General features: G+C 38.5%; 1 protein-coding gene across 4 annotated transcripts in view; it reads left to right on the top strand.

Moving 5' to 3' along the window:
• The window catches only part of tpst1 (tyrosylprotein sulfotransferase 1), a 43,804-nt gene that overhangs the window by 1,929 nt on the left and 15,396 nt on the right, over positions 1–26,479 (top strand). For all 4 annotated transcript variants that reach the window (XM_079885032.1, XM_079885034.1, XM_079885033.1 and 1 more), the window contains exons 2-3: positions 9,191–10,217; positions 23,389–23,587. In XM_079885032.1, coding sequence (XP_079741158.1) covers positions 9,385–10,217; positions 23,389–23,587 — 1,032 coding nt within the window. In that variant the 5' untranslated portion in view covers positions 9,191–9,384. The remainder of the gene's footprint in view (positions 1–9,190; positions 10,218–23,388; positions 23,588–26,479) is intronic.

Below are 26,479 nucleotides of genomic sequence, written 5' to 3'. Positions count from 1 at the left end.
TTGCCACTTCAGATCAGTTTTAGCACTGCAACACCACACTTTGGGCACTCTAGTTGGTACATCTGAATATTAGATTAGGCCCCTTGGTTCTCAAGTCGACATTGTCGTAGATCATTTTAAATGTGCTGCAAAATGTGTTTGGTATCGCACGATTTATTCAAGCTCATTCAAGAACCTAAAAGCTTCTCTCGAAATGTAGAATTGCTGTCAGCATGTGGATGAAGTAATGTGATCTTAAAAGGCTTTCTACAGAATGCCTTGGGGTCGGAGGTCGTAAGAAATAAGACCATCAGAGATTAGCGAGTGGCATAATGCCACTCTGTGTCCCATCCTTGACTGAAGAATCAGGTTTAACCAATGGCCAACATGTTTCAGTGAAACAGCTTTGGATTTCCTATATTTTAGGGATGTGCAGATATTACAATTCTGATACCAATAAGTGGATTATTGGATGCTACGGCTGTTATTACAATTCTGTACTATTTTGTGTATACAAAAATAATTATTAGTGTTTTTAAAGATTAGCTTTAAGTGAGGGTTAAATGAAGAGCCTAACTACCATTAGTGGTAACAAAAATAATAATACCAATACCAACTGATATAAAAAAAACTAAGATTAACTGGTTATCGAGATGGTACAGATAAATTGTGCATTTCTACTATACCTAAAACTGTAATTTCTAAGTGCTTTTTGTGGAAACTGAAATGGTTGCATATTTGCATTGAATAGGTGAGACAGTAGGTAGAAAGTGGTTGCATGTGCTTGATTGTTAAGGAATGGTTGACGCGTACAGCGTGACCGGAGCACTCCTTTTGTGTCTTTTGTAATCGCTCAGAAATGCCATCAACACACGGCTGTCAAATTCGAGAATGATAGCGTGGTTCTGCTCATGCAGCACTTTTTTCATCAATGTTCCCATTCTCTCCTTGCTCTTTGAACAGAAAGCCTTCATATCTAAAATGAAAAGTATCCTGCTCACTTTGTCTGTTGCTCATTCACTGTTGCTGAATTTCATTTCCAGAGGTTTCTTTTCTGAAGGGTTTTGTTCAAGTGGTCCAGACTGAACCTCCTAAGGAAGGATCAGTGTTGTATGAAAGGGAAGATTACTGAGTTTGATCTTTTCTCATGTCTGAATTGTTAGACTTTCTTTAGTCTAAGAAACCCCTTTTCTCAGGCTTTCGAAACATCCAATCTTGGTTTTTAAAAGAAAAAACTAAATAGGCTAATTATTTTGGCCGATAAGCAATAAACATCAAAATGATATACTATTTTGTGTAGAAATATGGTTGATGGCTGATACATTTACTGTTTGGGGTTGATAAGATTTTTAGTTTTTATTTTATAGAAAGTCTCATACTCAATAAGGTGCCATTTATTTGAGAAAAAACAGTAAAAATATAAAATATTATTAAGTGTAATATATAAAAAAACTATGTTGATATATTTTAAATTTTAATTTATTCCTTTGGTGGCAAAGCTGAATTTTTAGCATCATTTCTTCAGTCTTCAGTGTCACATGATCCTTCAGAAATCATTCTCATATGCTGATTTGCTGCTCAAGAAACATAAAACTCAAACCATTATCAATGTTGAAAACAGTTGTTCTACCACATATTCTTTTGTGGAAACAGCAATATATTTTTCAGCATTCTTTTTATGAGTAGAAAATTTATTAGAAAGTAGAGCATTTATTTGAAATAGATACCTTTTGTAACATTATAGTGTCTTTACAGTCATTTTCGACCTATTTAATGTGTCCTTGATAAATAAGAGTATTAAAGGTTTTTACCTTGTTCACCCCAAAATGAAAATGAAAATGATCCCATAATTTACTCACCCTCAAGCCAGTATATATTACTTTCTTTTTTCAGCCAAGAGTTATTTAAAAATATCCTGGCTCTTCCAAGCTTTAAAATGGGAGTGAATGGTACATTTAGATTTTGAAGCCAAAAAAAGTGCATCCATCCATCATAAAAGTAATCCATATGGCTCCAGGGGGTTAATAAAGGCCTTCTGAAGTGAAGTGAAGTGAAGTGATGTGTTTTTGTCAGAAAGATATCTATATTTCTAACTTGATGAACCATTACATGGGCGTCGGAAGAAAAAAAAAGTGGGTGGGTCCTCCCCCAGAAAAATGTTTACTGGAGTAACTGTTAAATACCATTTCATATATTCTGGTGCCTTTTAATTAAAACAAGTAAACTAAACTCCACTTCACTTCTTTGCCTCGACTTCGTGCATTAAATGCACAGCTATCCGTGGATTATCCCGCTAATACCATGGTAATTTGCCAGCAATGACAACTTAAAGCTGTTATTGATGTTTGCAACGCAATATTTGACTGAAAGGGTACAACGGGCGGTTACTTTCGTCAGTTGCGGCTCGTTGAGAAATATAATGTAGCGATTCAGCGGAAATGGAGTTTAATTTATTAGGGAATTCCTCAAGTGGAATGGATTTGACTGACTGCGCTATGAAAAGACAAATGCGCTGAATCAGAGACGGTAAAAGTAAGTGGGTCCAATATCATGCGCTGAATCAGAGACGGTAAAAGTAAGTGGGTCCAATATCATTGGTCTTAAAAAGTGGGTGGGTCTTGTCCCACCCATATACAATGGTTCCGACGCCCATGAACCATTATCACTTTCTTCCGGGAATGGTCGTACGTGAGTCTAGTTCTGGTTGAAGAGTAACCTCTGACCCTGACGCATTACGTATTAGCGAACAGAGGTTAGAGCAAAACAAAACTACGGTCACAAATTAGAAGTACAAACCGAGAATTTTTAAAGAGAAATGTTGGAGGATTTCGATATAAGAGAAGAGAGGAGTTTGAATTTGTTGCTTCTACATCCTACGCGTCGGGTCAGAGGTCACTTGACTCACATACGGCTGTTTCCGGAAGACAGTGATAATAGTTTATAAAGTTATAAATATGGATATTTTTCTTAAAAAACCCATCGCTTCGCTTCAGAAGACCTTTATTAACCCCCCTGGAGCCGTATGGATTACTTTTATGATGGATGGATGGATGGATGCGCTTTTTTGGGCTTCAAAATCATAGTTACTATTCACTCCCATTATAAAGCTTGGAAGAGCCAGGTTATTTTTTTAATATAACTTCGATTGTGTTTGGCTGAAAGAAGAAAGTCATATACACCTAGGATGGCTTTAGGGTGAGTAAATGATGGGGTAATTTTCAATTTTGGGTGAACTAACCCTTTAATGTCATTCATTAATTCAAAAAAGCTCATCATTAAGGAAAGGTGTAACCAAGACAAGAAGGACACTTCATTCCAGAAGCTAAAATGCAACCCCCCACCATTGTTGTGTTAAAGAAGAATGAGACACCCTTCATGTCTTGTTAAAGAAATGTTTCTCAGACTCTTTGTCTTATTAAGTGGTGCTGTGGTCTGGTTTCAGCACAGGCCTGTGGAGGATTCCCAAACAGATCAATGTCAAATCCAGTGGAGGATATCCATAACAGAAGTGTGGAAGCTCTATTAATTTAATACCAACACCTTCTTGATTTCTTTTTCACGAATGTGAAACTCGAGACCAAACATTGCTTCACCACAATAGTAAATCAGCTAAGAGGTTGCTCCTTGGTGGTGTGGAGTGATTTACATCCATATGATGCTGCCTTTAAAATGTCTGTAAATGACTAAGCATCCATGCCTTCCATTTGTTCAATGATTTCTTCATGATCAGTAATGTATCCGTCTTATACTCATTACTAGTCTGAACTCTGCAACATCCCAGTCAGCTTATGTCTTAGCCAAAAACTGAGATCCGTTTCTTCTCTGTGGAATGAACTTGAGTGGGTTTCTAACATATGAACATTTTATAAGTAAGCTTGAACCTAAAACAAACAGGGAAGAGGATGAAACCGTGACTCATCCTGTGACACATTTCAGGGAAGATGTTCCTGAACAACATCGCCTCTTCCTGTGGAGAGTCTCATCCATTACACTGAGGATTCTGGGTGTGGAATTCCTGTTTACCATCTGTCAGCACTAACAGCCTGTGGCCAAGAAATCCATCACGAGCAAGGCCCTCTCCATCAAAGTAAATCTGCACAGACCTTGAAAGAGAGGTTTAAGTTCCTAGCACTTATCAGAGGCGGCTGGTGTTCATAAGATGTCGCGGTTCTGACGTTTATCTAATCGTATCATTAACGGCGTAAGATAGACGTCAAGAACAACATCGACATGGAATTCAGTGTTTTTCAGAGCAGTTTTATTTCTGTCAGGAATACAGAAAGAAAGTGACTAACCGTATATAGATGACGAATTAGGATCAGAATTTGAAATGTATGAAATAACGGTTCATTTAGTATGTTTGATGACTACCAAAGAGAAACACAATATTAGTTAAAACTAAGATTGAGGTCAAACATGAGAGATGGTATATGGAAAAAAAAATCAAGGTAAATATCTTACCATGCCATAAACTTGTGAGCAGTATGTTATTGTGCGTTGTTTCATACAGGTATATTTAGAACACATAAAATACTAGCCTAATGTAATTAAAATGTAATTTACCTCATTGTCATTTCCACCTCGCTGTTAAACATAATGCGTTATTTGTGAGGCGGTGTAAATGATACTGTTGTGGGAATGTTGTTGAGTTACTTTCAGTTAAAATTACATTATGCGTGTACGCCGTTGAACATTGTTAGGTGCCATTCACACAGAACACCTTTTTTCATTCCAATGCACTGCTTTTCCATTGTATTTTCATGAACTGCCAAGTTGTTTTTTCAGACTGCTCCACTGCTTCTCCATAGTTTTTGTATGTAAGCGTTCTAGACAGATGTGCTTGACCGTTGCACTCTTTTGCACAATTTTGTTTTTCATTCCACTGCCCTGCGTCTCAGATTTTTAAGCCCAAAAATGTGTTTTGTGTGAATGGCCTCTTAGTGAACAAATTCAATCGTGAACGTTTATTTTCTAAATTCAGCTTGCTTATGCTGCATCGTCCTTGAGTTGGTATGAACTCCTCCCAGCTGTCAACTGCCAGTGAACAATAATCACTCACTCTCTATTTCTCTCTGTCCCTCTTTTTTATTGTAGAACCACAAGAACAATCATTAAAATGTTAAACCAATTTATTATAGTAAACCAATATATTATTAAACCAATTTTATTGCCACCCAATTAACATGCCATCATTTCCTGACATAATTGATCTCTTGTATAGTGTGTTTAAGCACAGTAGACTGAATTGTCCAATCAGCATCCAGGATCGGAACTATCCGTTTTATAAGGGAAACCGCAGCCTTGGTGATGAATATTTGTTCCCTGCAGCTTCAGTAGATTCCCTAATGGCATCTGAATCTGTCTGTGTGCACAAGTACCTGTGTGGGGCTATAGGGGATTCTCATCATATGATGTAAGATAATGCAATATTGGTTATTTAAGAATTTCTTGGCTATAATGGTGATCACAGATAATCTCCTTTGTGTGGACAGAGATGAAGAGCTGTGTCAATTAAGGGTCACTTTACCATCACTAGCATCCTGGAATAGATTCCCAGCGGTTCCAGGCTCAGGTGTCTCACTAAACTCAATTGGCTGGGTTCCCGGGTGGGTCATTGTGGGTAACCTCCTTCGGATGTCTTGAGAGGGTCTCACAGGACCGCTTTGAGTGAAGTGGCTTAATGCCTTCACACACCTTTTGTTCCCTTGATGAGACCTGTAAGTAATGTAATGAACATTACGACTGATCTAGTTTCAAATGGTTGTCTTAGAAATATGGACATTAGTAGCCTAGAAATCTAGACGCACCCTAGCGGCAGCAAATTTTATTTTGCAGCCAGTGTCGTCTAGCAACTCTCCGTTGGCTTGCGAGCTGGAAAAACCAAACTCTAGTCAGGCCAATCACATTGTGTATAGAGTCGGTGGGCGGGCTTAACATAATGACGGCAGAGTTGCGACGGTTTCGCGTGAATTCCCTGCTACTTGAAAACAAAGAAGATGGCTCCTGCTGCTGGCTAAGAGAGGTCTTTCGAATCGGCTTTGGCCGCGACTCTGGAAGACTTGGAGTTAAGCTTTTCTTTGAGAAAAGAACAAAGAATGGCACTGAATGTGTTCAGAGTTTTGCCGACCGGATAAGGCAAAAGTTTCATCTATCATCTAGCTCCGCTGGTGGGAAAATGCTCTGGTTGCTTGTAGCGCTAACCTATTGAGTGCAGAGGGAATTTGAAAGACAACTGTTTATCCCGCCCCTCGGATTGAGCCCTGCCAATGATGTGTTCCCAGACCCAGCATCTTGATGTGGGTCTGGCTTGTCAGGCTAGGAAATTAGCCTATTGGAGCACATTTTTGTACTGTGTTTGACAGTCATAATAGTATTTAGGTTTGCAGTAAAAGAGGACTAAATTAGAATTAGTTAGAATAAACTAAAAAAACAACAATTACAGCTCATCGATTTATTTTGTTTTAAAATAGGCCAAGGCAAATGTTGTACTTGCACTTGGAAGTTATCAAAACAGTGCCAAGACATTATTGGAGCTTGTTAAGGCCTGCATAATCTTGGCCAAATAAAATCACAGTATGATTATTTTGACAAATAACCTGATTGCTGTTTAGACGACAATATACTGCGAACATTTAAGGTTATTGTAGCAGCTAAGGTATCAAGAGTCGGGATGTGCCGATAACCAATAAATTGATTAATCAATTATCATGTATCCCTATTATTATCCACAAGGATTCTCCCTTGCCATTAACCCTTCGCCAGCATGTTTATGCAGTGCAGTGCTGACACGGGCCAACTTGTGCTACACTTTGGTCAGAGAATAGCAAAACCTTGCAACAAACCCAACGTGCCTGAGCCAGAACAGTGTGGTCAAGTTTTATGTGCACTGTTTGTTGTGCTGAGTGGGACACCCACTCCTTAAGGTTGTGTAGCGCACTGTGCAAATTAAAGACTGCAAGGTCATACATCTTGTTGCTGGTGGAGATGTGTTGGAGAGTGGGTGGAAACATGAGTCAATCTTAAGATATCCGACCAGATCTGTCTCTTATTTCAGACCACTATATCTTGCTAGTGTCGCTTTCCAAAATCCAATTGTGCTTATCGTCCAATACTTTGAAGTCTGATATATTTTTGTACTCGCTAGCATTTTTTGTTCAGTCCATTTGCTTTGTTAAAGCTTCTTTCTTTTCAGTTTATTTTGAGGCCATTTTTTTGGTTGAACAGGGCAGCTAGTGGTATTCATTTAGTTTTTTCAAGTATGATTACAAATGCAGTATTTGTCTTTGATCCATAATTAATAGGTCCTTTTACTGACCTGTTCATAATCACATCGTTATCTATAGGGCACAGCTGGTTTGGTTCCTGCTGCCATACCAGTAGCCAATGAGCTCGCTGCTTACCTTTTTTGCATTTGCCTTAGCAGTGCAGTGCGCTTTCAGAAATCCTCTGAAATTCAACATCTAAGATAAGTGCATGGGTTTTTACTCCTATATCTCTGTGTTTTGCGTAGTCTGTTTAATCAATTCCTTATGAACTAACCACTTCATGAGGTTTAAATTAGGGCTGTGAAACGATTAATCGCGATTAATCACATCCAAAATAAAAGTTTGTGTTCACATAATATATGTGTGTGTACTGTGCAAAATTATTTTGTATATATAAATACACACACATCCATGTATATATTTAAGAAAAATGTGTTATTTATATATAAAATATTTATATATAAAATATATATATACGTGATAGACGCGAATTTGACACTCTATTCGCGTTTGGTGTGAACGCAGCATAATGAACAGGCTGCGATGTCAAGATTGCAATGCTGGAATGTGTGTGTGTGTGTGTGTGTGTGTGTGTGTGTGTCAGAGAGAGAGGCACGGGTGCGATCAAACAGTGGAAGCATAAAAACATACTCCGTCATTTTGTTCATACAGGACATCATTAAAACTGCAAAGTGTTTAGCCTACTTATATTTGTGTAAAACACAACATTGTGCTTTTGTCAAACTGTAACCTACAACTGTCACCCAACCAAAATCACACACACACACACACACACACACACACACACACACACACACACACGCTGTTTAAAAGCAAAAATTACCTCATCTTTTGGACATTCATCATATTGCATTGTTTTTCATTTCTTGTCCTAAAACAGAGCAATTAATCTGTTTATTTTTAAGTTACACATTCTACATTGATTAAAAAAGAAAATCAAATGTGTTTTTAATAGTAGTAGTATTTTATACAGAAATAAATTATTTATAATTCAGATGAGAATAAAGTTAAAGTTAATTAATTAAAATTTTAAGGAAACAAATATATTGATCTGAAATATAGCAAATTCATTTTTAAATTCATTCAGGTACAGTTACCAAACATATCTCAAGGTCTTTTGAATAAAGGGTGGCAGTCTTTCATTATCAACTGTTGTTGTGGACTATATACTGGAGAAGTATTTGTTCTCCATTTGAGTGAGATGTTTTTATGTGGCTAATTGAGCAAAGTGCTTCCATATATTTTATTATTATTAGTATTAGTTCAAGAATAAAATAAAAATATCGGATTGATATCGGTATCGGCAAATAGCCAAAGCTTCGGTATCGGTATTGGAAGTGAAAAAGTGGTATCGGGACATCCCTAATCGCGTCTAGTTCGACGCTTGAACATTTTGAATCCATTCGCGCATCCAAAGCGAATAGGACGCGCGTATAAAAGCGAGCGTTTGAAGCGAAATAGACGCGCGTTCAGAGCTAAGGCAGGGCTACAGATTAGGTGTCCCTAAAGAACCCGCATATGTCTATGCGCGTATCTAACAGTAGTTCCGCATTACATTAATTAATGTGCACGCGATTTTTATTTCTTTTTATACCGTGTATTCTCCGTGTAAATCCATGCACCGAACCGTGACGCACGTACCGTTTCGGTTCAATGCGAATACATGTACCGTTCCACCCCTAATAGGTATCGGATCATATTTTTTTCTCCCCTCCGATCTCCGATCAAGCGTTCTTGGCCAGTATCGGCACGATACCGATGACATGGATCGGATCGGGACATCCCTAATGACATCCCTACATGGCACATGTTTAAACTAGAGTTTCCTAAGACTGTTACCTTTACCATGGTCATGCATAATAGTCATTGACAAACAAATGCTGCTATTATATGAGGAGGTTAATCTGTTCTATTGTGTGTTTCAGGCCTGATGGATTCAGGTACTCAACGAGAGCTGCGTACAGCAGATCCCAGCCTCCACTTGCTCCGTCACGGCCAGTCCTGAGTATCGGGCGTTCACATCAACACACTTTGCCCGACCTCACCATCCCTTTATCTGCTTCTTCCCCATCCCACTCCTCCACTGGATCCTCTTCCGGCCCTCCCACTCGCCCCCGAGATGATCGGCAAGCTGAAGCAGAACTTACTAGTGGCCTGCCTGGTCATCAGCTCCATCACAGTCTTCTACTTGGGTAGGCATGCCATGGAGTGCCACCACCGGATAGAGGAGCGCAGCCAGCCACTGGTGAGCAGCCTGCGTACCACTCTGCGTACGGGCCAGAACCTCAGCAACCCCTTCATCTACAATAAAGACATGCCTCTTATATTTATCGGCGGCGTCCCTCGCAGCGGCACCACTCTTATGAGGGCCATGTTGGACGCTCACCCCGATGTACGCTGTGGGGAAGAGACGCGCGTTATCCCACGCATCCTGGCCATGAAGCAGATGTGGAGCCGCTCTGGGCGGGAGAAAATGCGTCTAGATGAAGCTGGAGTGACGGATGAGGTCTTGGATTCAGCCATGCAAGCTTTCCTACTGGAGATTATCGTAAAACACGGAGAACCTGCCAACTTCCTATGTAATAAAGATCCCTTTGCTCTTAAATCACTCACTTATCTGGCTAAGATCTTCCCTCATGCTAAGTTCATCCTCATGGTCCGCGACGGCAGGGCCTCTGTCCACTCTATGATCTCCCGTAAGGTCACCATTGCTGGCTTTGACTTGAGCAGCTACCGGGACTGCCTAACAAAGTGGAACCGGGCCATTGAGACAATGTACACACAGTGCCTGGAGGCAGCGGACAAGTGCCTTCCTATGCACTATGAACAGCTCGTTCTGCACCCAGAAAAGTGGATGAGGACGCTTCTGAAATTCCTGAACATTCCTTGGAATGATGCAGTTCTGCACCACGAGGATCTCATTGGAAAAGTAGGAGGTGTTTCGCTCTCCAAGTAAGTGCCATTTTATGACAGTTTCAAACAGTAATACACTGCATTGCTTTTACATGACTTCCTTGTTTCATTAATACAGAAACTGGGGAACAGTGTGTGATGAACATTGCTGTCACATTGCATTGTTCTGCAAGTCATAGTATTGTTATTTTAGCATTATTTATAGTATTTATTAATATTTTGAAATAGCTTTTATTTTTATATTTATATTTAATTTATTTTTATTTTATTGCAATTAGTTGCCAAGGAAACATTTCTTATATTCATTTGTTTGTTTGTTTTTATTTTAAGCTTTTCATTTAATTTTTATTTTATTTCAGATTTTTAAGTTACAAAGACAATTTGACAATTTCTTGACTAATCACAAAAACAAGTGATTAGTCAAGAAAAAGCTACAAAATATCGTGATTGGTAATTACTTCTGTTTATTCGCCACCATGGAAATGGATGGTAAAGTCAAGTGTGAGGCATTAGATCACCTTGGGTATGCATGCAGAAAGTTCATATATTGTGCATAGTATGCATACTATATGCTCCAGAAATAGTCAGACTAGTATGGTGGTGTGCTATTCCAAACATAAACAACACTTTGTGTATGCGCTAACTGTGATCATTTATTTGCAGATGTGTGTGGGCGTTTTTCTCTCTGTCAGACTCAGACTATAACTGTACATGTGTTGAATTTCTCACTGACTAGGGATGCGTTATTCTCAGATAACAACTTGATAATCCCTAGGGTACAATTGTGTACAGGATCAGTTTGACCACAATATGTTGTGTTGCAGCTTTTAGGGTATGTTCATGAATCTAATGAGTTCTCTGCACAGTTCATGCCCTGAATAGACCAAACGAATGGATGACTGACATTCACCGGCAACATTCCTGCTGCAATAAAACACGTAGTTGCATGTTGGAACATGAGTCCCAAAAAAAATTTTCAATAGGAAAAATTGATGTATGATGTAAAGACTGCCATCTGATGTCATAGTTTGTTAAAAAAAAAAATGTTTTTTTGTAAATGCAACCTTTACTGCACTTTAGGGAGCTACATATTCAAGAACAGTACAAGGTTAGTCGCTTTTTCATTAATCACTCTGAGAAGAAAAATCCCAACTACAAAGTGCTGGTCACATGGTGTGGCTGCGGTTTAAGGCATATTAGATATACACATGGCCTGCAGAAGTTATCGAAATCTCCAAAGCACAAAGGGTCACCGCCATTGATACATGAATCAACTGAGCCCTTTTATGTCCCATGAAGAAATTTGGCTTCTGTCTAGTGTCTGTTTTTAGAAATGAAAAGTTATGGTCAGAGAGGGCCCACACATTGTTTTTCTTCTTTATTTGGAATTTGGATGCTGTAGCATATCTCTTCTTTCCCCTCTTTGTTCTCAAAGCATCTCAGGTCTTTCATGTTCAGCTGAATGAACCACAAACTTGTTCTGACCTTGTAATGCAATGAACTTAAAAATAGATATATAAACATTTTTTATTCGTATACAGAGATAAAGCAGATATACAGGTAAAAAGATATACAGTGATGGTTACCTCACATATATTTTCACTATTTTTAAAGCAAATAAATTGAAACCTCTGTGAAATTGAGTGATGGTAAAAAAAAACACTGATTTTGTTAAATTGTGTGAATCAATGCACAGATTTTTCTAAAATTTATATTAGAGACGTTAATTCTCAGGAGTCATGACACAAGGAGGGGGTGTGAAACTTGTTTACTGGCAGGGTTTTAGAAAACTTAATGGCAACATGAAAACGTGTTAAATTGCGTCTCAAGATTAATTTTACATTGCCAACAAAATAACACTAAAGTTTAATTAATAATTTATAATAATAATACTGAAGTCTTACAAAAAAACAGACTAAATCTAAAGCTATATGAAGTCAGAATCTCTGTGTATTAAGCTGGGATTGAGATTTGAGCATTCAGCATGTTATTGGTGGCTGCTGTTTTTACACTTGTGTGTCCACACCTCTGAACATTTGGAGGGAAGCTGAAGGGCACACTGTTAAAAGACAGTGTTTGTAGAAAGGAGTGCGGTCAGTAAAAGCAGTGCTTCTTATAGTCTGTTGTGGAATGGAAAGGGATGAGTTGAGAACACCTCAGCTGCTGAACACTCTGTTATTCTTCCAAAACCACATAATGAACACAGTATCATTAGCCATTGAATGGACAAGTGGATTTTTGTGCCATGACACTGATGGATTCAACCTTTGTTGAATAAGTGATTCATTTTCTGTTTTCAAATTTGTTCAATTTGTCAAATTTTTCAAAAGTGATTAAATTTGACTGCCCAGTTTCCTAGAAAAGCTTCTGATATTTAAGGTCATTAAGAAAAGAAAAAAATCCCGCAGTTTTTTTTACACCATTGTGGAACTCTTTTTTTTTATGGACATTTTCCAAATCCCACACCTAAGTTATTGTACTTAAGCGTAAATTAAAGGGTAACTAAACCCTAAACCAACTTTTTTTAGTTAATGATCTGTAAGAATGGGGCTTTATTAGTGCTGTTCATTGATTCAAGTAATTTTTTTGACATTTGTGTTTAAAGTGTTTTAATTTTACAAAATATGGTGTAAAAACGTCTGAGTGCTGCCCTCTTCAGGTTGAACAGTGGCTACTGCAGTTGAATTTTCCTATTGGAAGTTATGGTGGCCGGTGATGTCAGAGGGTACCAGCTAACCACGCCCTTGCCTGCAAAGAGATACGTCTCAGATACACGCCCCCTCTCCACTGGGCTCTGCCTACTTTTCTAGCATTTTTCAAATTTGCCAGTGGGTGGAGTCAGGCTCTGACCAGGGGTTTAGTTACCCTTTAAATGATGTGGTTTGTTAAGGTTAGGTGTGCTATTACATTTCTAAATGACTAGGTGTGTCTGAAACCATATAGGTGCTACGTTTAATGAGAAACAAACTTTTTAACAAGGAGTGTTAACGTTTAAAAAAGTATGTTCTGAATAGCATGAATGTACGGTATTTAGTATGAATGCAATCGTACCACACCTGGGATGGTAAAGTGTCCTTTGGATGTGCACTTCAGAATCTTGGTGAAAGTAGTTAGTGAAAGTGTTTGGTTAGTTAACTTATGTTCTCTTTTCCCTCATTTATGTGTTGAGCGCCACCTCGAGGAGCCATGAAGTAGTGACGCTGGGAGCTGGGAAATCTATTTAGAGTGCCTTTATTTTATTAATTAAAATATTGATATTTGGCGCCAGCATATTGATTCTCATATCGCACAGAGAAGTACAACGATATATCGATATTTTGTCCCACCCCTAGAAAAGCTTCTGATATTTAAGGTCATTATCAAAAAAAAACTTTGTTATTAGTATGAATTCAGAAATGCTAGTCATTTTTTGTATTTTCACCCATTATGTAGTAGGACAGTAGCCTGGTTCTACCAGACTCTTGTACATTTCATTTGTACAGAGAGTCTGGCCTCTCTCCATTGACAAGCGTTAACTTCCTTGTAGGTGGGCACTCTGTTGAAGTTTAAAACTATTGGATCTGCCCAGAGTCACTCTGGATCTGCCATAACCAATCGCTAACCTTTGGTCGTGACGTAACCCTACAACTCAAACTAGCGCACAACCTCAACGTCATCGTTCTCAGCCACTCCTTCTGTTCGCTGATTGGACCGGCAAAAAAATTATCGGAGAAAACCAAAGAATACACCACAATCCCAGACGTAGTACTGAAGGGAAATAAAATTGAGCGGAAGTACGCAGGAGGGCGGAGCCAGGCTAGTAGGATAGTAGGCATATTAGGGAAATGAGGACGACGATTTGGACTATAAAACAAGAAAAAAATATCCATAGGCTTACACTGAAGGAAACTTGTGTCATAAATGGTCCAAAACACTAGCATCATGATGGCGAGGTTTACCTGGGCAAGCACCAACAATTTGTTTTCTTTTTTTCAGAAAATAGAGTATATAATAAGATTATTTTCTTTGCACATTGTTGCAGCTTCCCAGCTCTCCTTTCTGGCAGTTTTTATACTGCAAAACTCATAATTCATCTTACTGTTGCTTGATCAGGCTTTCCAGGCTTAATGGGGATTTCTGGAGATTTATGTGGTGCTGTAGGAAGAATCTCAAAGGAGGATCTGTGGTGACTTCAACAGGTATTTTACTGTTGTTGTTATTCTGCACCCATATCCCATGTGTCCTGAGGCAAGACTTGAGTGCTCTTGGTGTCTGCTTCAGTGAGCCCAACCCGGCCTCTGTTAAATTAACTAGAGTCCTTCTACTGACAAGATCCCTATTCCTGTACTTTCGTGGGCTTTTTGAAGGGTTGTCTGGCTGCTTTGGATATCCATAAAAATCCTTAATGAATGCTAAGTGGCCGGTACTGCTGTTTGTCATGTCTCAGTGACAGTGGGCTTGAGAGACCAGGGTCCTAACCTATCCCTCAGGAGAGAGATGGAGAAAGGATGTGTGGATCTTGATTTCCAAATAATAGCACATGCATTCTTCAGAACACCGTCTACATTTTAAAGGGGGACATTTATATGTAGCTTGTTTGCAGATGCATTATGGACATATTTTGTCCAAGACACTTTTCAGCCAGTGAGTTGAACTGGATCAACCTGATTTTAGCCATCCTCAAAGAATAGTTGCGAGGCCAAAAAACATGGTGTGAACTTCAAACGCCGACACCATAGTTACCATAGATATAATAATGTTTACAGCTGCAGATAAAGCCTTGGGAGCTGGACCCCAATTATGGTAAGAGGCATTACATTTCCAACACACACACTCTATTGCCTTTGACCAATCACAACAGACTGAGATTTGGAAGGGGGGCTTTAAAGAGACAGGAATTTAAACAGAGCGTTTCAGGCAGAGGGTTAAAAAGAGGTGCTGCAGCATTGTACAATATGAGAATTTTTTTCAACTTTAAATTATGTAAATGTATTATAGCAGACCCTAAAAATAAAATAATAAACTTAAGCATAATATGGGCACTTTAAAATATGCAAAAATATCTTCTCTGAAACACCAATACAGCAAGTAGGTATAACGATTTCATGTCAGGGGTTTCATGTCTGTTGTGTAACATTTGATCTAAAGGTCTCCGATAAATTAGCATTGTGCACACTTTCATGAATATTTCATCAGTCAGAACACCTCTCAAACATGATGTTGCAGCCCATCAGAGGAGCTCTCCTATAGGACTCAGCCAAAGAGGCGTCTCTGCTCTCCTTGGAGGCATCAGAAAAAAGCATGCCAGCTCAAGCCTTCATGGTTCTGCAGTCCTTGAGGGGAACGAAACCACCATAGCTCATTTCGGTGAAGGCACTGATATGATTTTAGGCAGAGGGGAGCCTTTAGGGATCTAATGGTTGGCGATAAAACACTGAACCTCGCCCTTCATCCCAGAGGGGATGTACAAATACAAGTCCATTAAATTTGGCCCACAACACCTGCCAGGGGAGCGGCTCTCTGCACTTAGGTTTGTTAGAGGCGGGTCTCTATCTGTTTGTTTTTTTTGCTATTGATCAGTGGCTCACCACCTCTGACTCTGTCTCTGACTAACGTATGAGCCACCAGACATGAGCCTGCCAATTAACATCAATTCTGAGTGCATGATTTAAATTACTGGTAGCAGAGACCTGGCCATTAGCACGAGTGGCCTATGTAGCTCAGGGCTCTGTTATTTGGATTTAGTGCTACACCGCCATGCAAAAAGCTCTAGCGCCCTCCATGAATAATTGACAAACAGCCAGAGACCATTAAGCCTCTCTTCCAGAAGGTAGCTCCGCGTGACCTTACAAACGCGCGTGTTTGTGTACTTGCAATAAAGCGAGAAAAGGGCAGCGTATTTGTTTGAGAGCTGCAAAAATCAAGTGGATTGCCACCATCAGTATCATGATATATTCAGCGTCTGCTGTCATATAGCTCTTGCTGAGGGAGTAATGGATGTAGCAGTAGCGAAGTTAAATTATCTCTTTCATCTCTCTAACTCGGGCACTTATAGACAGCATAGTGATTTGTGTTGCTATTGGAGCAGTTACTGTACTGTACATATGTGCTGTGGGTGGTGAACACGCACTGAAGATACTTACCTTTTATGGGAAATATGGGAATATAAGAACATTTTTCATGGCTAAATGTGTCGTTGAAGGGGAACGTGGTCTAGCGGCTGGCACTGGTGCTCCTACACATGTGGGTGACACGAGTTTGGATCTGACTTCCATCCTGTTCCTTTTCTCTTTCCAACATCTATTCTCCTTTTTACACTTTTCTCTGGTAAATGGAGTGGCCAAAAATAAAGACAAGAAAATCAAAGTCACATTTAAAATAAATTCAATGGTTTTAATAGGGCTGTCAATTGAACTTTTTAACTATTTTTTTGAAAGTGTTGAATCACTGTTTTTAAATCCAGTCTTATGACCTCTATGTCAAAGCTAATATAAAAAATAATACAATTTTAAATGTGTTGTATTTGTTGATATTGGACATTTAATTGTTTATTCTCATGATTTCGTATCAAATATTGTGTAAATTAACCCCTTAAACCCTAAGCGTCCCGCCGGCGGGACGGCACCCCATGAAAAAAATTCATAATCAAATTACTAAGCAACCACTGAATGATATGATACAAAATAGGTATCATTTTAAAGCTTAGAATCTCAGCTTTTCAATGCACCTATACATTTTATCCAACTATTAAAAGGTGCTGAGTTATTCCTTTAGAACGGATTATACCGCCGGAGGGCGCCCCCTAGCTATGGAAAAAATGTATTGTCATATTTTTCAAAACTACTGCATTGATCAACACAAAATAGGCATCATTTGAAAGCTTAGAGTCTAAACTTTACAATGAATGTAGCCATTATGATTATCTCCAAAGTAGTGCTGAGTTATTTGCTGATAAAATGATTTTTTTTTGATACATAATTTATGAGGAAGAGGAAATTATTATGTACTGCAATGTGTCAAAAACATCATACTGCTCCGATAGTCTTGTGTCATATGTCATTTGAAAGGTCTCAATGAGTAGAATACAACAAGCATAATTGTTTCAGGCTTTTACTAAACTTGAGCAAGGTTTTTGTAAAATAAGCCCCTCAAGAGACCCATGGGTAAACCATATATGGATGCTGAATTTTAGACACATTTCCGCTTGTAACTTCATGAAACATGCTCCGATTGTGGAAAATGACACATCATTATTTACAGCAGATGCTTACAATTAAAATGAGTCCAAACTCAACGTAATCCATCACTCAGAACTAAAGATATTCCTCATGGAGTTCTAATTCACAAAAAATACACAAACGCACGTAGCCAAGCGAGGTAGCTTAGACTTGGCCTTTTTACTCGTATCTTCATGAAACATACATCGATCATGAAAAATGACACATCGTTATTTACAGCAGGAGCTCATGATTAAGACGAGCCCAAACTCATCAGTCAGATCTAAAGATATTCTTCATGGCGTTCTAACACAGAAAATACCAAAGACGTACCTAGCCAAATATATACTCATGAAGCACTCACGTTTGGTTTTTACTTATAACTTCACGAAGCATGCACATATCGTAGAAAAATGCACATCATTATTTTCAGCAGACTCTCACGATTAAAAAGAGCCCAAACTCAGCATAATCCATCACTCATATCTAAAGTTATGCCTCGTGGAGTTGTAACACAAATGCGCACATAGATCTTTATTATAGATGTAGCAATTGTGTCGCGTTCTAACTCATAACTCAATGAAGCATGCATCAATTGTGGAAAATGGCACATCATTATTTACAGCAGAATGTTACGATTAAAAAGAGCCCAAACACACCATAATCCATCACTCAGGTCTAAAGATATTCCTTATAGCGTTCTGACACAAAAAAATACCAGAGGCGCACCTATGAAGTAGCAATAGCAGTGATGCTATGTTGTTTTGATGTGACGTTTCAGCTCATAACTCAATGAAACATGCATAGATTGTGAAAAATCGAACATCTTTATTGACAACAGATTCTCACGATTACAAAGAGCCCACACACAACAGAATCCATTGCTTTGATCACGAGATATTCCTCACGAAGTAATGCATACTTGGCTAAAAAACAAGTCTCTCATCCTTCTGGGGAGCAAAGTGTTTTCCAATTTTCCCAGAACCGTCCGCGCTCGTTTTCAAACGTGGAATAACACAAAATATGTATCATCTTAAAGCTTAGAATCTCAGCTTTTTAAAGAATCTAACCACTTCGATCAACTCTGAACGAGTGCTGACTAGTCTCTCTAAACCGGAGTGTACCGCCCGTGTGCGCCACCCATGGCGCCCCCTAGCTGCGAAAATATTCATTATCATATTTTTCAAAAATATTGCCTTGATTCAAACAAAATTGGTGTCATTTGAAACCTTAGAGTCTGAACTTTACAGTGAATGTAGCCTATTTGAAAAACTCCAAAGTATTGCTGAGTTATTTGCTGATAAAGATATAAAAAAAATTCATAATCTATAAAATACTTTTTTGTGCTATGTACTGCAATGTGTCAAAAACATCATACATCTCACGAAACATTCAAAAATCGTTGAAAATGGCACTTCATTTTTTACAGCATATTCATACAATTAAAATGAGCCCAAAATTAACTTTATCTATTGCTTTTATGACAAGATATTCTTCATGGTGAAACACTATAAAAAATGCCCATGAGGGGGCGTCAAGGTCTCAACAAAAATGCTATCTTGGTTCCAAAGGCTGTAACGTTTGATTACTTTATCCAATCACCACAAAATTTTATCCAGATGCAGCTCATATGTAGAGGGACTTCCCCAAAAAAGAATTTTCCTCCTACCTTATTTCCTTCCTGAGTTATTCCATGTCAAATAAGAAAGATATGCATTATCATTATAAAAATTATATTTATTTTTTGTCTTTTATCAGCAGTTTCTCGGCAGAAGAATGTCCAAATGTAATTTAATTTATATTTTCAAAAAATGTGAAAAGTGTTCTTTCAAACGATACCTACCTTTTGACTCTCCTTGCTATAGTTTTGAAGTTATGAGTCTTTAGTTTTGTGTATGTCACTCAGAAAACTCTTTTTTTTTATTGCTTTCCTAATGTGTGAGGACTAAACAAAAAGGCTACCTTTGTTCCAAATGCTGTAACTTTTGAGTACTTTATGCGATCACCACAAAATTTGATTCAGATGCAGCTCACATTTAGGGGTACTTGCCCAAAAAAGAAAATTTGTGCTACCATATTTCCTCCCCGAGTTATTGCATGTCAAACAAGAGAGATATGCAAAATCATAAAAAAATTATGTTTTTTTTTTTGTATTTATCAGCACTTTCTCGGCAGGAGAATATCCAAATGTAATGTAATTTATATTTTCAAAAAATTTGAAAAGAGTTCTATCAAACGATACCTACCTTTTGACTCTCCTTGTTATAGTTTTGAAGTTATGAGTCTTTACTTTTTTGTGTGTCACTCAGACAAAAAAACTCCAAAAATGGCTCAGGGTTTAAGGGGTTAAATGCCACGTCAGAGTGACATTATACTATTTATTTATTTATTAAATTATTAAATAAACATGTTTGGTTAGTTAACTTATGTTCTCGTTTCCCTCATTTATGTGTTGAGCGCCACCTCGAGGAGCCATGAAGTAGTGACGCTGGGAGCAGGGAAATCTATTTAGAGCGCCTTATTTTATTAATTAAAATATTGATATTTGGCGCCAGCATATCGATTCTCGTATCGCACAGAGAAGTACAACGGTATATCGATATTTTGTCCCACCCCTAGTCCATAATGGCCATGAAAATGATCATGTCAATCATCTTATATTTGTGCTTTTACAAAGCTTACAGATGCAAATCTCACCTCAGAGGGTGTCAGCTCTGCATCATAAAGAGATTCATACCAATGAGCGTCAGTGCAGGCTGACTGCGTGTTTGGCATGTGTTGGCCATAGCAACTGCGGAACAGAGGATGTTGTTTTCTAGAGAATAGCATGACACATCCACTGCCAGCTCAAAATGGCTTTTCCTCCTGTCCACGCTTACTCGTGCTTGCTTTTTCTGTTTTTTAATGAATGATTTGAAGTTTTCCACTGAGGAAAATAACTGCAGCAAAGAAAGAAAACAGTCCTTTCTGTCCTGGGAAAGAGTAAATCTATTAATCATGTTACAGCCGAAGTGCAATTCCAATGTAAATGGATTAGAGAAGTGAAGGACTGCGTCGGCCAGGGACTTGAACAATGAAATGTACAGCGGAGCGGCTTGCCAGTATAAATGGACTTTGTGGTGCCTGGGGAGAGAGGCAGGTCTCTAACGCTGAGGCTGAGGTCGGGGAGGGTGTGATGGGAAGGTGAATTCAATAACTCACAGACCGCTGTGTTCTTGCATTCCAGGAATAAGAGGAGACGAGGACTAGATTTTTTTTTCTCTTGATTGCCATATACATGCCTCAGAATACTGGACATTACGATTGTATTTCTGAAAAGTATGGCAGCTCACGACTGTCTCCAGTCACGGCCCTGTGAGTGATGTTTGAGGAGGCATGACGAGGCAGGTTGTCACAGTGACTTCTGGGTCATTTGCTTGGTTGCACACATGCACACACAAAGCATGCCAGCATGAGTCTTGCTGCTGGTTTTGTGTCATTGTTTGCTGTATTGAGGGATTATAGGCTCAGGGTGTTCACGGGCTGTTTTGCACTGGATCCACACAGCACTCTAATGTGGAGCTGACGATCCCCCTTGTCTTGGCTGCAGATGGGGATTGAGTATAATAATCTGTTTCCCATCTGGAGCCAGTGTTTTCTATGAGGGAAGAAATAATAAAACGGGGAATATGGCCTCAATGACTCTATCCGACTCCAACTGCAGTCATCTCAGCCCAAAAAAGAGGCAGCATTGAAAGTTGGGAAAACAGAGAGAGAGAGTGAGCATTTGTGAGTCATATCCAGGTCATATTTCACTTTCACTTTCATATACTGTGTTTAATTTTAATATTTTATATATTTAATATATATAATTTCTTTTTTTTCTTCTTTTTTTTTTTTTTTACAAAAGATGATTTTATATGTTTTTTGTATTTTGTGTAAATAATTAAATTTTTTATTCTACTTCACTTCACTTCACTTCACTTCACTTCACTTCACTTCACTTCTTCTACCACAAAGCCTGATTATTGTAATGTAAAAAAGTATCATTATTGTAATACACTTTACTTTTAAAATAAAAAATAGCATTCAGATTATGTAAAATTATGTATAATTACTTATTTGTATATATTATAATAATGAGATGGAGGGAATAATGTTCTTAATTGTCAAGAAAAGATTATTATAATTTTATTTTCAAGGGCAATATGACGCAAACATGTTCTCGCCAGGCTTTGTGAGATTGACCCAATATTTGCTGTTTCCATCTGCTGTCATATGAGATGGGTGTTCAGTAGTTTGGTCCAGTTTCCTTGGAAAAATGTTTTATTTAATCTTTGTCTGTGCAAATATTAGTGATATCTATCTACCTATATCATCCTAGGCAAGGCAAGTTTATTTATATAGCACATTTCATACTATGGTAATTCAAAGTGCTTTACACAGAAAGGAATTAAAATAATCACAAAATAAAAGCAAGGAAAATTAAAACGGTTATAAAATGAATGAAAAGAGATATAAAGATGATAGTTATAAAAGGAATTAAGAGTAAAAAGATTATTCATAGATAAACTTCTCATCTGGCAAAACACCGGTGTATCATATTTTTCACAGCTCCCAGTTTTACTCTGAGATTTTCCCATGGTGATTACACGGTGTCTGTGGTGTTCTTTCGGCGCGCCTAAGAAATCTATTGGACGTCTCCAATAGACCAGATTTTTCCCTAAAATTGGACAGGAGGAGCTCTAGGACTGATTCACGGGGTAACCCCACCAGTCCGCACCCCAAATATTTGTTCAGAAGCTTTAGGAATGGAATCGATCCAGTCCACACCCCACAGAATCCCGAGTTTAATTACACATCTAACTCACTACTCCACCACAGACCCAGCTCATCAGCATGGTTTCATCTCTCAAGTTCCCCAATTAAGTAATTTATGTTTGTCTCTTATTCAATTCTCAGTGCCACTTGAGTTCAGTTTAGAATCAAAAGGAGGATGCAGAAATAAAATACAGTGCAATCAGTCGGACGTACAGTGGATACAGTTATAAAAAGAATTAAGAGTAAAAAGATTATACATAGATAAACTTCTCTTCTGCTTGTTTTACTGTGAGGTTTTCCCATGTTGATTGTTCTGGGTCTATGGTGTTCTTTCGGCACACCTAAAAAATTTAATACTAATGAGTAAGCCACTCCTAGTTCTCTCTAAACAAAAATCTGACATCTTCTGGTTTATCCATGGGTGTGTAAATATTTAATTTCAGACATATGAATAATTTACCCAGGGTGTGACATGAATGCCTGATTCATTTTTAATATCTCTGCAAATTTGAATCCACAAATTTTATGGTGCAGTGATGGAAGCGGCTTATTTAGCAGGTTCTGCTGTTAGAAAGTAGGATATGCTCTACAGTAAGCAGTAAAAACTAGACTATAATTATTTATTAGGGTTCAATAAAACCGGCAAGCTATTTTACTTCAGCATAAAGCCATTGAAACTCTGCCAGGTTGTGCTGAAACTTACACATCTAGACTAGCAAATCCAGAAACATTCATCAATGTCATTGTACCTTAATCAAATACAAGGAATAGTGTGGAATATGAATTGATACATTTGGGAGATGGTCTTGGAGAATGAAAGGCCATTCATTTGAAGCATTACACACAGCCAATTGCTTTCTTTAATTGTATTGCTTGATCTAATCAGACCCATTACTGTGGGAAGATTCAATTCACATTTATTTGTATAGCGCGTTTCACAATACACATCATTTCAAAGCAGCTTTACAGAAAGTGCGTGAGTCCATTTTACAATTTAGAGTGATCTGTTAACAGAGGTAACTGTCTAAGTTATAAATGTACATGTACAAATTCACAGTTGGCTAAAAATGTATTAATTTAAACAATGAAATAATTTAATGCAGAAACAATGAGCTCTTTGAAGTAATGAATACTTGTTTAAGACATACACAGGTGCTTTACAGTCTTACTCTATATTGTTCCTACTCCAATGACACACTCCTTTTCTTGTACAGGGTAGAGAGATCTACAGACCAGGTGATCAAGCCTGTCAACGTGGAGGCCTTATCCAAGTGGGTGGGTAAGATCCCCCCAGATGTGCTGCGGGACATGCCTGTCATCGCCCCAATGCTGGCCAGGCTCGGGTATGATCCCCACGCCAACCCTCCCAACTACGGCCGGCCCGACCCCCTTGTCCTGGACAACACTAGAAGGGTGAGCATCGCTACATTCTATCTTCTGTGGTGACTTTTTTCAATTGTACCTTAAAGCACCTCGACCTCATTTTCCTCCATCCGCTCCTAAATCATCTCGCTGCTATTATTAGATCAGACATGTCCGTATTTGACACATTGCCAAGTATGCGGGTTAAAAGTGTTCCTCAAGCTGGGCTATATGTTATGAGACTGGGATCAGAGGATTTGGTATCGCTTTGTTTTTGTGCTCAGTATTTGTTTTTTACTTTCTAATCCAAGTATTAAAAGCCATTTATATTCCACACATCCTGCAGGCGCGAGCTTCTCCATGTGTGAAACGGGTACTTAGGTGTGAGTTGCACGTCTGGGATTAGTGCAGATCACGTGTGTGTGTGTGTGTATAAAATATATATAATTTTTTAGCTATATTACCTAGAAAGCTAGAGGCTAGCAATCACCTATCTCAAAAAAGACAAGTCTTTAAGAAATTAAGGATAAATACGGTTAAACATTGGCCATTTTGTTTTATGTTGATAGAGTTGTGTTTGAGAGTGGTGTGGGTGTTCTTTATAAAGAACCAAACATTGATTGACACTATTGAATCCGAAGTCGTCATCATTTCTCTGAGGTTATTGATTACTAATGATTCATGGTTCACTGGTGGATGTAGACCCAGCTTACTGCCTGCTATTTATTAAACCGAGCCGAGCTTGTCGATTGACATTCCGTCATTAGCATTATTTTCTATTAATTTCACTTCATTATGTGTTATTTCTTTTTAATGTGAAGCTTAAAGAATATGGATATATTGCAAAACTGTCTCAATCTTCTTTACAGCGCTAAAGATTAGACCAATTTGGAGGCTAATTTAGTCTATGACAGTTCAAGAATAGTTATAGCTGCTAGCATTACTTTATCATAAATAGCTCAGAATCATCACACACATGACGGAAATATTACCCGGCCCGGAGTGTCCCTCTCTTCTCGCTCTGACTGGAAGTCTCGTTTTTGTAAAGAGAACTTGGGCTCAGTTCTTACATCAGCAGTATTACACCACACTCCCTCACAGCTGCTATCCATTTGCAGTGGTTAATGATGAAATCAAATGCTAAACTATGAAAAAAAAAGAATATACTATGAAAAAAAGAATATAAAATGTGTTTAATGCTCCGTAAGAGCCTTCAAGGTTTTGAGGTGCTGTGATTTACAGTTGTGCCTGGTTGTTGCACTGTCCACGTGCCATACTAAATAATGGATACCTTGCCACTCAAGGTAGGCTAGGTGGTCTTGTCATTCACTATGACTGGGCCAAGATAAATCTTCACTATATTAGTCTTTTTCCATGTTGAATCAACACAAAACTTAGGAAAATTGCATGACTTGATGGAGTGCTGACTGTGGTGGAAAGCATTTTTATGCTACTTGAGCAGTGAACCACAGTCACGGTGAAGAGTGCGTTGTTGTTTTTTTGTCCGCTTCAAGGTCTGGAAGAGGTCCCTGTCGAGCTCTATCAGTGTGTCGGAGGGTTTGATGGGAAAGCTGTGTCAGATTCCTATCCACTGAAATGATCAGAGGCATTGAAATGGCTGGGCAATGTTTTCTGGCCACATCTTCATCCCGTTTGCCCCTTTTCTTTGCTGTAGGAACGTGATTGTGATCGGACAGTCTCGAAATCCAATGTGAATGTTTTTAAAGGGATAGCTCACCAAAAAATGAAAACTATTTACTCAGCTTCATGTCATGTAGAAAAATGTCTCTGTGTTTTTGTCAATACAATTAAACAACATTGGACCCCATTGAATTTAGGCTAATTATATTGCCAAAAAACATTCTTCAAAATATCTTCTTTTGTGTTCACAGAAAAAAATTAAGTTTTGGAACAACTTGAGAATGAGTTTTTGGTGAACTGTCCATCTCTGCGATGACAATCTGAAGCGGTTGTCAACCTTGAACTATTCTGCAGTTGCGCTCTGCTTTGTCATGACAGTTGTTCCCTTTTTCCCACACAGAGAAGATTCCTTTTAGTTGAGCAATTGCTTTTTTTATTTTTTTTTATGGACATTTCATTCTCAGCGATTCAATTGGCGCCAATCCCTGTCAGTTCCATATGTTTCTTATGTTGAGTAAAACTCATTATGTTCTTCTCACCGAAACACTGTAATCTTCAAAGCCCTGTTTTCTTTGAAAAGGAGGATTATTCGACTAACAAATTCTGTGAAGCTATTAAAGTTTTCTACGCACATGGGCAAAATCGTGAATGTTTATTGTTTCGCTCGGAAATTGAGGGGTGGGGGTTAAAACTGGGCACAGGAGTGTGCTGTTTGTTTGTAATTTTGTATTTCACCTTTTATTTTGTTTGTTTGTTTGTTTTTACGCACGGATTGGCTGGTTTTGTGCATGCTTGTGCCCCACAAAGCAGTCCAGATTCCATTCAGCGTTCTTTTGAAAAGCTATTGTAGTCCCTCTCCTTCAACAGCCAGATCCATCTTTCTGACTCAAGGCTGTGTGTGTGAGTGAGAGAGAGAGAGACATTGGGAGAAGCACATCTGCACCGCATTAATGTGTATTTCCCCTGGATCAAACACAGCTGCATGGATCAGTCGTTAAGCCTCCCCCTTCCCTCCTCCGACATGGAGTACGACACACACACAACAGCGAAGATCTAAGATCTGCTCACGAGGTGTGCAATGCAGACAGACCGTAACACAGAGCGAGTGCCGTAAAATTTGTGTGAACTGTGGTGCGACTATTTTTGAAGTCTAAGAAGCAAGCTGAGCTTCAGAGGGCAAAGAATATGAGCCGTTTTATTTCGACTCGTTTTAACATCCATTCAATTCAGAGTTTCTCTGTGCTTGAAGTATTGCAGTGCTTTCAGTATAGGTCAGTAGGCCTCTCATTTGCTCGTACTGTA

The sequence above is a fragment of the Squalius cephalus genome (assembly GCF_949319135.1).
Source record: "Squalius cephalus genome assembly, chromosome: 11".
NCBI lineage: Eukaryota > Metazoa > Chordata > Actinopteri > Cypriniformes > Leuciscidae > Squalius > Squalius cephalus.
Note: the sequence above shows the minus strand (reverse complement) of the source record. Positions and strands in the feature narration are given on the sequence as shown.